At 39.9% G+C, this 13,387-nt stretch overlaps 1 protein-coding gene across 1 annotated transcript; it reads right to left on the minus strand.

The window, feature by feature from the left end:
• Nucleotides 1-2,199: 2,199 nt before the first annotated feature.
• Nucleotides 2,200-6,779, minus strand: LOC144643899 (uncharacterized). The gene is made up of 2 exons (XM_078503285.1): nt 5,926-6,779; nt 2,200-4,800 (listed from the first exon to the last, which is right to left on the minus strand). Exons 1-2 carry the CDS (start codon nt 6,620-6,622, stop codon nt 3,044-3,046), a joined length of 2,454 nt encoding a protein of 817 aa, XP_078359411.1. The 5' UTR covers nt 6,623-6,779; the 3' UTR covers nt 2,200-3,043.
• Nucleotides 6,780-13,387: the final 6,608 nt, after the last annotated feature.

A 13,387-nucleotide genomic window follows, 5' to 3' on the forward strand; every position in this document is an offset into this window, starting at 1 on the left:
GTTCGACTCAGTTGGGCAAAGTGTTCTAAGGGCCTGTTTACAAGCAGGTAGGGTAACCCTAGTGCTAGGGTTACCCTAGCAGGAGGGTTACCCTAGCGCTCCCACATTTCTTTTTTTTTTTTCATCGACGTGTTTACAACAGCTAGGGTTACCCTAGCACTAGGGTAACCCTAGCTGAGCGCTAGGGTTACCCTAGCGCCTTGTAAACGCTCTGCTAGGGATAACTCGCCTACCCGGTACAACTTTATTTTGGCTCCAATAAGCTAAATATGTTTAAAAATACTGACAAAAACAGCGAATTGTGACCAAGAAACATCGTGTTCATTTACAATTTGTCGTATTTTTGCACTCGAACGGAATTATTTTCGAATAACAGCTTCTTACGACAAAATTTTACAAGGTTAACTGAAGCGTAACCGGTGTAAGTTGACCCGGGTAGTAGGGTTACCCTACTGTAACCCCGGGCTTGCTTGTAAACCCGGGCTATCTTCTAACCCTTTTGCTAGGGTAGCCCTAGCACTAAGGTTACCCTACCTGCTTGTAAACAGGCCCTAAAAGAAGAGGGATTTGGGCAGCCGGCTGTAGGCTTTTATACATTATGCTAGCATTTTTCGAGCATTTTAGTGGCATTTTCCCGGAAAATTAATTTTTTTTTCGAGAAAATGAAGACTGTAACTCAAAATTCAACAACAATTAACTTTAAGAGAAAGTCAACTTCTTTCTGTACTTAGCCTCGTAGATGATTTCGAGGATTATGTTGTTTTGAACTTGTTTACGTTCTTGTTGTTACTTGCAACACTTGTACGTTTTTGTAAGTGTTAACAGTTAACACCATGTTAAAAACTTTTGTTTAAACGTTTGTATAATGAGCATTATCCAAGCATTTTAGTGACCTTTTGGGGGGAAACTGAGCATTTTTATAATAGTGTGGAAAATGGAGCATTTAAGTGGGAAAGCAAAAGCATGGTTAAGGTGGCTCAACTGGATTTTCTAGGGGTAACACCGCTCAAGTTTGAGAATTAACTCCGTCGCATTAACAATGCTATCAAATAACGATCGCCACAGTTGTATTAGATAAAGATAAAAAAATTTTATGACCAGTATATTGACATCGGAGTTGCCATAGCGACGAAATGACGTCATTGCATTTTATGAAAGAAAGGTAGGCAAGTTCCTCACAGTCGAGCTGCTCGAATGCCCCACGGCACAATCAGTAAATTTAAAGACGACAAATAATTCTTTGCCTCTGGGATTGGATGACTGAAGCCAAATTAAGGTACAAATTGAGAAGTGCTATTCCTTAGTAGTCTTCTACCAATTAAACTTTCTCATTGGATCTGCCATCTCATTTACATGAGATGAGCTATGAGCTTGTTGGCCACCAATTTTTCGTCCTTGCTGATTTAAGACGAGTCTTTAAGGCCAACGGAAAAAAGAATGCTGTCAAAACGCCCCCGGGTATAATAGCCTAATGTGAAACGTGAGCAATTGCCCTACTAATGCCTGGGAGGATTATAAGGCACTGCTGGAAACGACTGATGTACTAATTTGTATTTGAAAATGTTTTGAAAATCACCCAAGCTTTCATAAGAAAGCTTCGAAATCTTGGTAAGCTCGTGCATGAGTTACGCGCTTCCTGTTTTGCAGCGGAAAAAATAATTGTTTGCACAGACGATACAGAAAAAATTGTTTGTCTTGAAGAAAATTCATCCCCCTCCAAAAAATAATGGACTGTCCCTAATATTCAGCCTTTTTCACCGGGTTTAATTCAAAGCATTCAAAGAAAGTGCCTCACACATTTCATTATTGTTCTGTCGTCAGATATAAAGCAACTATTCTTTTTATTGGTGGTTTTCATGTGGTATCATCAAAATTCTAAAATCTTAACTATTAATCCTACAAAGTTATTCTTTTAAAATACGTATTCTAGACATAAAGAACATAAATTTTGTTATCGATTCAGTGCTTTGTTTAAGAGAGAAAACATTTTGAAATTTCAGGTGACGTCTCGGATGAACGTTTTCTTAACTGTCACAAAAACAGATATTTTTATCGCATTTTTTTTTATTTTCAGACCTGACAGTAATTTAGAAGTGATATCAAAAATGATTTTAAGTGAAAGCGAATAATATTAATGGTAGAATCTACAGTTGAACCCCGTTATTTCGAACCGTCAGGGGAAACAAAAAATAGTTCGAAATAGCGGGAGTTCGAAATAGCCGATAGTAAATGACTGAAGGGCAAATCCAAGGGAAACGGGTTTTAGTTCGAATTAACGGGGAATTCGAAATAACCGAGTTCGAATTAGCGAGGTTCAACTGTATTTTACTGGTTGTACAATTCTATGACCGCCCTGATTTGTGTTTTGAAAATCGCTAAAGAGTTATAACTTGGACAAAAAATTTCCACCTACTCTACAATATGATGCTTTTCTGATGATTTTCATGCAAATAAACAGTTTTTGTAACACTGATGAAAACCACCAATACTATTACTAAATAAACAAAAATCATCATACCACGATATGCACAAAAATACAAAGAAAGGTCAACCTTGACAAATGCTTCAGATCAAATGTTTACAATTAGTTTTTGTTGACTTTTCTTCCCACGAGGCAGTGCTAATACATTTTTGAGAATAGTCATTATCAGCTACAACTGGCTGTTTAGTGGCGTTCACAGTTTAATGAACATGATAGAGTTGTTGGTAGAATCCTCACAAGTTACAATAAAATCGAAATAAAAGCAGCCTCGCACGCAAACTTTCCTCCGTTCGTTGGGGACTGACTCGTCCCCAGTCGTCTCTCAGTCTCATTCTCCTCTGTTCTTTCTTCCCATGATTTCCTCCGTGTTTAGTTTGATACAGTTTCCCTGGACTCAGGAAGGACTGAAAAGACGACTAGGGACGAGTCAGCGTTGGGGAGGAAACTTGCGTGACGAGCCAAATGAACGTCTGGGTAAAACGCGCTACAGTAACACTGAAAGGAACACACAAATTCGGCGAATTGTCATTGGAGAAGTAACTGTTTAGGGATGTTCACAGTTTACTGGAAGACTTGAATGCAATCACTGAGAATATCACAAACCAGCATATGACCATCCTTTGTAACAGCGACAGACCAGGGAACTTTCATTTCTCCCTTAACTGAATTAACAAATTTTCCATCCAGTGCAAACACTTGGAGCCTGTTATTTTCGCCGTCGCAAACGATCAAATTGTTGAACTTGTCAATAACGATACCACTAGGACATCCTAATTGTCCGTCACCAGACCCCTCACTGCCAATATCATACAGAAACTCTCCTTCTTTGTTGAAAACTTTTACACAATGAGCATTCCCATAGCTCGCAAAGTACATGCCCTGATGATTAACAGCAAACAACGGGGACTCATCCAAATCTGGATCTTTGATCGCCTGTAATAGTTCTGTACCGTCAGGGGAGAGGACCGTGATTGTACCGTCACCACAGTCAGACACCACCATGCGGCCATCAGTAGTCACAGACACTGCAAATGGATCATCCAAGTTCTCACGGATTTGTTTATTAAACTGGCCACATTCGGTAAAAATCGACATTTTATATGTCTGTGTTCTTTCTCCGTGAATGACTATGACATCACCAGATGCTGTGAATGCCACTGATAGTGGTTTACTAATTCGTTTAGCGCTAGCCCACTTGTCTCCGATCGTTCTCAGGTATTTAAATTCAGAATCAAACAGTTGAACTCGTTTATTATCTTCATCTGCAACGGCAATGTTCCCAGTTCTTTCACCCACTGCAATGCTGCACGGACTGTCAAACTCTCCTCGTCCTTTCCCAGTTGATCCAAATGAATGGAGAAATTTGTACTGATGTGGAGTCACTTGAACACTCCAGGGACTGTCAGTCAGCGGCTTTTTATTAACCTCGACAGCAATATCATATAATCCAACACTGTTTGGACTGTAATACACAATGTAATTGCCATCTTGACGATCTTCAACATTCTTTTCCTTGTCTTCTCCTGTTGAAGACCGTATTTTCACAATGATTTGATCTTCTTCATTGTAAAACTGATTTCCTTCTGAATCTCGCGTAATGATTGTAAAGTCAGTTTTAGCGCCCAGTTCCGTTTCTCTCAAACCTTTTCCTTCGGCCGCTGAATTTGACGGATCAGTATGACTGATAACCAGTTCACCGGCCTTTTCCTCATCTACGAGGAAAGTAACATGCTGTGGTTTGAAGACTTCATTTTCCTGGGTATACAGAAGTTCTTCACAGCAACCCAACACAGCACGCCCTGCTTGGAGAATTTCAGGACCGATGTTTCTTTGTACGATACCCTCGCCATATTCAACAGAACTTCTTAGTTGAGTAGCGAACAGCTGAAAGTTTTCCAGGTTATTTGCGTGATAACTCTGTTGCGATTCTTTAAACACTGCTAACTCTTTCTTGGTGTCAGTTTCGTGCTCTCTCACCATTCGAATAATCTCTTCTGTAAATTCTGTTACGTGCTTTTCAGCAACGGAGATTTCTTCTTCGCTTTTCTTCATTAGTTCAATTTGTTCGTTCATCTTTGTTTCAACAACGACCAATTTTGCCTTAGCTTTCTCAAAGCTTTTCGTCATTTGTAGTTTTTGTTCTTCGATAGCTTGCTGTATATCCATCTTATTATGCTGATTGTGACTCATTACACTGCATTTGTGGCAAATGCAATCTTCGCATTCTTGGCAATAATATTCCACTGCTTCTTTCTCGTGATATTTCTCTTTGCACATCACGGGTCCATGCATCATTTCTTTGGGAGACGAGTATTTGCCTTATGAAAGAAGTTATAAAATATGATGTGTGAGCACCGAGTTACTACAGGCTGGTAAATTACGCGAATGCAGGTATTTCCTTTGCATAGTTTAATACTCGCCTAAAGGTTTGTGTGTATATCGAGAAAATATAATTGACTCGTGGGAAACTAGCAATGGTATATTGCAATTCCTGCGTTTTGATTGGTTGGCAGCGAATGGTTTTTGAGCTCATATACCATTGACCACAAATATGGTAGCCAATACGCGTCAACGAAGCAGCTTGGGAGTTAAAATATTGCAATTCTTTGGGCGTTGTAATAAAACAATTATTCACTCGCGCTTGTTGATAGATACTACGCGCCTCGTTGGCTATCTACCATTCCATATCCAACGCGCGCTCGTGGAATATGTAACTAGTATTTATGCGCATGAGTGAATAGGCTAAAAAGGCTAAAAATCTAAAATTACAATTAAAATAAAACTTACAATAGTTTTAAAAAACTACCATAAAAAAATGCTCGACGACGAAGGTGACTTTTTAGCTTGGCTTTAAAATTACTAACAATGCTGGCTGGCTCTTCTTATGTCATTATTAAAACCTTATGACGTAATCAGGTTAACGAAAAACTAATCAGATTGAAACATTCCCGTCTCTTTTCGAACTCAATCGGCGGACGGTTTTCCTTTTGTCAGTGCTTTCTCTCCTCTGGAAATCATTACTATTTCCGTCCTTTGGAAATAATAAGCCAGTGGCGGATCTAGGGAAGGGGCCTGATTGGGAAGCAGGGGCCGGATCCCCTCCTTATTTTTGGTAAAGACACACACACCCCTCCTCCTGATTAGAACACGGTCTGGATCCGTCACTATAGGCTGCGTTAAAACACAAATAAAATTCATTTCATAGGCATTTTAAGCTTGGATATAATAGCTAGTTTGTCAAACTGAATACAGTTAACCCATCTTGCAGTATGATATGAGATTCATGTCCGAGATTTATACCTGTAGTAGCTTTTATGCTATAAATATGGATCATTTATAGTCAGTTTAAATAAAAAATATATATTTAACGCGTGGCAGTTTTAGTCTTTTAGATACATTCCCTGTCCCTTCGATTACCTCAAGAGCGAGCAATGAACACTAACCTTCACTGCTTACTATCGGCGTGTTTTCAGAAGCTTCGTTTGCTGCTTTTAAATCGTCCAGTTTTCTCATGATTTCATTCAGCTTTTCTTTAACATTGTCTTCATCTTTCTTCCATTGGCTGAGAAGTTCTTTGTAGTGATCTTCAATTTCAGGATCCATGCACTCATTTTCCAGATTGTCGATAGCTGCTCTGTACTGAACTCCTCCCAGTCTCACCAGAGTATCCCGGATGTCTTGCCAGTATGTGTTGAACGTTGCATCATCGACCGAAGCGTGCTCGGCATGAGCGTACACGGTGTTTCTAAAATACTTCACACGAGCGATATCAGCTTCACGACTCACGTCTGCTACAGCAGGGATTTTGTCCCAGCCAGTTACTGGAGAAGGTAAGCCACAGATGTTTCGCACCAGAACCATCAAAAGTGTTGTATCAAAATGGGCTGTTGACACTGAAGTAGTAATGGCAGGAAAGAGCTTTCCCCATTGTGTGGCATTAATAATTTTCCTTGTTCTGAGAGACTGCAACGTGGTTTTATTTCCCGCCAAAACTGTGTGAAGATTTGCTGGTGCATGGATGGCGTCGAAAGAGTCTCTGAGGGCCTGGGTACCAACATCAACCAGCAGACGACACAAGCGAGCGTAGTTTGTTGTCTCCTTGGTGGAGGAAGCTGTTGGTGCTGCACTAGCCATGGACATGTCCTGTTATAAGAGAAATGCCCTTCATTTCATATTAGCAGCAACTCAAACAAATTTAATCAAATATAGATCATGATGTAAACTGGAACATTCTGCAAATTTGTAAGTTGCTTACGGTGGCGGATCCAGGCCTTCAGATTAGGGGGAGGGGGGCCATCATCCAGAACCTAGAATAAGGGAAGCCCCGCTCTCAAAAAAAAAAAATTTTCTCGGCCCTTCGGGCCTCTATTTGCTCTAAAAATAGGGGGGAGGGGGGGGGGGCATCCGCCACTGGCTTATGCAGACATTGTTTTGTCTCGTCACAAAATCTTAAGTGTGATGTTAGAGGAAACAAACTCTGTCGGATAACACACAGTTTATATTAAAAGTAGCAAAGTGAATTTTAAGTCCATGACCGAACAGGCAAGAACCCTCGATAATAAACCGATAATTGTGTGTTATCATCCAGCTTTGGACAACGATTCAGCCAGGCCTTAACGAGATCTAATTGTAAAATAATTGATTTGATTATTTTATAATGATTCTTGTTTCGAATTTTACTAGTTTATAAGAAGAAAAATTAATCAACTTTTGACTTGGGCGTGGTTTAATCAATATGAAGTGAATTTTGTGATTTTTCCATTTTGGTATGCGAAGGACTTGTTCAAGTTATCTGACTCGATGCTTCTCGGTGAAATGTTTGGAGCTATTAAGTCATTACCGTGTGATATGACGTCATCATGAACACGTCAAATCCATTCGGTCCACTTTTGGACCGAAAATATTTCAAGAGATGGTTTTCAAGGCATTAGAATTGATCGTAAACATGGTTGTTTTGGAGATCGCACACGGCCATGTACTCAGTCAGATCGACTGTCAAAACATTATTTAGTTCTCTTCTCACTGGAGCTGGTAATTTCGAGAGGATTCACACAATTGCTCAGAAGTCACCAACGATAAAACAAAGGTACCGGATTTCTATTCTTTCTCGTAGTGTTTGTTTTGTTCCGTTTTATTGCTAAAACTTGAGTGTAAATTATGATTTCAATCGATGAATTAAACTGGTTTACACGTATGCAAGCGAGCACTTCTGTTTGTTGTTTTCGTGTTTTCTATTGTTATTTTGAAGTTTTTGATATTAACCTCTGCAAATTATTGCGTTCGACGGTAGGAGAACGCATTCTAATCTTGTGGTGGCCTGTGGCCACGTGGTTGTCCTGTGAACGCACAAGCGAAAGTGGTTCTATGTGTCGTATTATGTATGTCGGTATGTGGCAAGTTGGCCTCGATCTCATGTGATTAGACATTAGAAAGCAATTAATTGCGTCACAGCAACGTCAACAAAGACATCGCGCGCAAAAACAATTCATGAGGCCGATAACGCTAGGCTGTAAACAATTTTTGGGTTCGATGGAAGGGGAAAAATCCTAGTCTTGTGGTGGCGTGCGGTCCCGTGGCTGTCCAGTGAAAGTCGTTTTATGTTTCGTTCTATGTATCTTGGTATGTGGCAGGTTGGCTAATTAATGACGTCACAGTTTCTTTGCGAGAGACCCTGGGAACGAGGTAGATTCGTTCTAACGATCTTCTTCGGTTTGCGTTTTCGAGTTTGCCCTGTAAGTTGTGCTGAAAAATAAACGTTTCGGCAGTACTCCTTTTAACAGTAGTAAAAAAAATTGCTCTGCTGCCTCGTGCACTGTTGGATTGAGATTGTTTCTCTGATAGTTTCAAGTGATGTTGGATGCGCGCTTTACTGATGTTGCACGCGCGGTCGTTTTAAATTTGTATGACGATATAAACAGGCGTGTAACTCGGATTACGTTTGCTAGCCTTATCTTGGGTACCTATCTTGGGTCGAACGCACTCCTCTAATCTCTGATTATTACTAGTACTAAAACAATTATTCGCCTCATGCTCAGTGATTATTGTTGAATAATTCCCGAGACTTCGGCGAATAGAGCGGTTTTCAACTCAGTGTCGAAAGTAAAATTGCGTTTGCTTTGGTTTTGCATTACTACGCTTAGTGATTGGCTTAAAAATCTCGCGCAACTTTCTCAGCCAATCACGAGTAAAACCAAAACCAATCGTGACTCGCTTGCTGTTAATTACAATACTGATTTTAACATAACTAAGCCTGGACATCTACTCGATGCACACTCGGTTATAGCCGACCTCCTACGCAAGATTGCGTGACGAGCCAAAGGAAGGTCTGCGTAGAGACTAACTCGGTTAACCGTGAGGAACCGATTTGTCATTTTTAATATATAGATGTATAAATACTAGTTTTGTAAAAATAAAAATAGCGACATCGTTCAACAATAATCATTAACAACCTCCTGTGAGGTTCGTGATGTTTTATTCAAATTGCATTTCCCGCTACAAGAATGGCAGTAAGATGAGCTCAATCACAAACACTGGCAGCTAAAGGCTCTTTCAAATAATTTGCGACTGCAATAATAATCTTTGATAAAGATAGTAAATAAAGATAGTAAAGAACCTATCATCAATTTTATTTGCAAAGGAGACATTGCGAATGTTATTCTCGTTAGGCATATTTAATCAGTTACTGTCTAGCATCGCGTGATCACGTGAAACAAGAGAAAGTTCTCGAATGTCACGAAACATTCGCACTTTTGCGCTTTGAGCCCTTATACACTCACATCAAAAATAAACGACGAACACTTTCAATATCACAAGAGAGTGAAAGCTGTATAAAACAAAATCAACACATCGAGACAGATCGACAAAAAATAATGTTTGCCTCAAACTAGATTGGGGCAAGAGATCAAGCGAGTCCACATTGCCCGACCAGCTAGCAGACTCAAAATACTTTCCTGATTGATCTTGATATCAAGTTAGTCACAAGTTCAGTTAAAATTACAGTACAAAAAAAAACGTTTCATCTACTTTTTCTTAAGAACTGAGCCTATTTAAACTAGGTATAATTCTGCAATTGTGCAATTAGATCAAGAATCCGAAGGCGGCTAGAAAAGTTGAGTGAGTTTGTTCGTAGCACGAGTCAAGTTCGAGCCAGAGTCAATTTCGAATCACGAGTCAAGTTCGATTCAAAAAATTTTTTTCAATATAAATGTTGTTTGACTATAATAAAGATCAGCAATAAGGTTTGATATACGACACAGTTTTTTTTTAATTTTTTAATACTACAGACGCTATCGGAAAGATTTCATTTTGCATTTTGAAACAACATAAGCTTTAAACTACCGGTGTTCCTCGCTCCGTCATTCAACTCTTTGTTTTTATAACTTTTAAATACGCTTTTTGACTTTCAATACGCTTTTACAAGCAGTTTCTTAGCTTGATGGCTTGTCTTGGGCAACTGAGGAATATATACTGAGATCTTTCCCTTAGCGCAAGATGTTCATCGCGTTCTATTTTCGAATCGTCGATCCGAGAAGCGGCAAACGACTCGTTTTCAATAATTGATTCATTTTGTCACCCATTGCGAATACATATATTTTTCGGCTCAAAATTATTTTCAACCAAATCAGAATAACTTCGGGCATATTTGAATTCAAAATCAGTCTTGACTTGAGAGAAATAGAGAATGTGCATTACCGTCGGTATGTCCCAGAGTCCCAGAAATGCGGGAAAACAACTTTATCAGTAAACTTGTTTTGTTTTGACTTCTTGCCCTGTGTCACGATTGGTATCGGCAGCCGCTTGTGTTCGCTGTTGCAGGCGACGTTCAAGTTCCCTTGATTAGCGATTTTTTAAATATGATTTTTGTGTCGTTGAGGTGGAACCTCTACCTCAGTTTTGTGAAATTAATACAGGTAGATTTGTGTAAGGAAAATAAATGGATGCCGAGAAATATTTCTTCTTTGAAAAGCCGCAGCTGCAAACCAACGCAGGAATAAACTCTCACAATCGGCAGTAAAAAGACCTAAAAGGGAGTCAATTTAAATCTTGCTGTTCTTCAGACTTGTACCACTGACACATCATTTTCACCAGCAATTAAAACCAAAGGACCAAAAGAAAGAAGAGAAAATAAACTTGACTCGAACTTGACTCGTGCTGCGAACAAACCCAGAAAAGTTATCCGAAGTCTCTTCGTAAACCTCATCAGTAGTAAGCTGCGAAGTCGTGCCTAACAGGCAAAGGATCTGAAATAGAACTTACGTACACACGACAATGCAATTGGAAGTGATCACTAGGTTTCTTTGAAAAGTAACAGAAACGAAACAAACCTGAAATCTCACAACTGTATAAATGAATATGATCCGCAGCGTCACTCAAACAGATTTGCAGAACCGAAATTCAGTTCAGTAGCGGAGCATTGAAGGAGGAAGCTAATCACTCTTATTTTTGCAAATCGATCTACGCTGATCGCTTTTCGTTGTTAATTAAACGGACCCTCCTGAATAATCAACTAGATGCTTACAACGTTTGGCGAACGACAAAACCGAAAGAGGAAATCATCAGATACGCAAAACAGTATTTACGCCCTTTCACGGGTAGGGTGCAATGCCAAGGGTAATCGCTAGCTGGAAAACGTCACGTTTTATTAAACCATACAAAAAAGGAAACGAAAAGAGACTGTTTAACCTTTTACGAGCAGATTAAAGCAACCTACAGAAGGAAAATTAACTTTGCCATTGAATATTATTCCTTGTTGAGACTTCCCCTCACACCCCTCCATAGGCTTGATTTTCGCTGTGCCTATTCAGCCTTAACCTCTCTGTTGTCTATCCGTACTGTACTGGCTTGACCAGATGTCTACATGAGGGGTCGCAATACATGCACAAATATCGCTTTCATCGTCCACAAGAGGGAATGTGTCCCCGGGGCAAATCCCTTGTTCTGTTTATAAAGTATTTGAAACCAATACATACACAAGGACCCTGTGGTTCACTCTGTGATTAGATTAAATTTTCTTGCTGTCAATGTGGGACTTGTCATTTCAGTTCGACAAGTTTGAATAATAATTAAAGAAAGAATTTGTGATCACACGAAAAGGAGTTGTCCCGCTTTTTTGGACCGGAACTTATTCTCTTATAGGTACAACCCATTCTCGTCCCCATAGCCCTTTCGTTTCTCTTAGCCGGCTTGGCACGAGAAAACGGAGGGCTCTGGGGACATAGGATTTTTGAATTAATTCGAATTTTTTTGATTGGCTGTTTGGAACAAAGAATTCCTAAACGGAAGTCGAAAACGTAACGACTCTCTCATACATTCTTTTGAAACGCCATGACTGCATACATGAAGACCGGAAGTCCTAGAATCTAGGACTGGAAATCCTGTGTCCCCAGAGCCCTTTGTTTCCTCGTGCCAAGGCCCAGCCGGCTAAGAGAAACGAAAGGGCTATGGGGACGAGAATGGGTACAACCTCGTCCCAGGGTCTCTCTTTCCCCGCCCCCCGAGACCCTGGGAACGAGGTTGTTATAGGTACTTAATACGTTTTAATGTGAAACAAAGCTATTAGATTTGCTCATTCACATAAGTCAAAAATCATCAAATCAGAGACGAAGAAATGAATAGTTTGAATGACCCGCAGTCCCTGTACAGGTGCCAGGGAACCAAGTGTGAACAAAGCCTTATAGGTTGTTATCCTGTTCCGGGCGTTCGGTTAGTTGGGCGCAGTGTTCTAAAAGACGAGGGGTTTGGGTAGACGGCTCGCCCCTTTTAAAGCGATGACGTCATCGCTTAATGTCATCAGGCGAGTGGACCGGATCTGTACGTCGATCTGTTTGTCTGTTGCGCAGGAGTCCATTAAGTAATGTTATTTACGAAATATGTAAGTAGTGCCAGTAATGTAATGTAATGTAATGTAAGTATTGTTTTGCGCAGCTGTGTTAATAAATGAGTTAATTAAAAAAAAGTTTGTCGTTTGCGCGCGATCGATCGATCAATAGAATTGAATAGGTCTGGGAACTAACTACAAGAATAAATTTTACGTGAACAGAAATCAAGTTTGACTCGAGAAGAAATCGCCGCGTAGAACACAAAGCAAAATAAACCCGAGACAAATTATATTTGATGAGTTCTATTAGATTTAGTAAACAGAAATGGGCCGGTGAAACAATACTAGAAGACAGTGTTTGACCTTGCTCTATTGTATATCGGATGACACCCTACAAGATAACGCAACTTTTATTGAACAATCATTCAATTCAACACAGAAGTTGTCATGTCAGCTACTCATTTTTCGGTTAATTTTTTTGACAAATTTCCTGAAAACTATTCAAGACCCCCTTGTGAACCGTCATCGCTTCTGCATGCATTGCGTGCCGTTTACTTCCACTCGTCTTTCTTCGCGTTGCTCCCCAACTAATCGAACACCAGGGACAGGCTAGTACGTTGTAATAAAGCCTGGTTTTCACTCAGCGAAACAAACATATGCCCAAGCACAAGAGAATCTGTGTTTGCCTCACAAAGTTTCTAGACTTTTTTGCTTGTACTTACTCTTGCGTCGTTAGTGAGAACTGGGATTAAAGGCGAATTGACGCTGGGCAAAGCATGGAAATAGCGTAAATTTGCACAAACAAAGCACAATTCTTCAAGATCTTGGTTTTATTTCTCTAGACCTTTAAAAAAATGGCTGACATTGTTAAAAAAGTAGTGAAGCTGCATATATGTTTTGTTGTCCAACTAGTTTAAAATATTTGAATAAATATGATATACGTTTTATTAAACAGCGGGCTTACATTATACAACAGTGATTAACAAACACTCTTCTCCAGTTCCTTAGCCTGCGTCGCAGACGTAATCTTACCCCGGACTTAGCCAAAGGTTTAGTTTCGTCTGCGGCGCAGGCTACCAGTTCCTCTG

This window comes from Oculina patagonica, chromosome 2, assembly GCF_052425735.1.
Source record: "Oculina patagonica isolate OP01 chromosome 2, crgOcupat, whole genome shotgun sequence".
NCBI classification, from domain to species: domain Eukaryota; kingdom Metazoa; phylum Cnidaria; class Anthozoa; order Scleractinia; family Oculinidae; genus Oculina; species Oculina patagonica.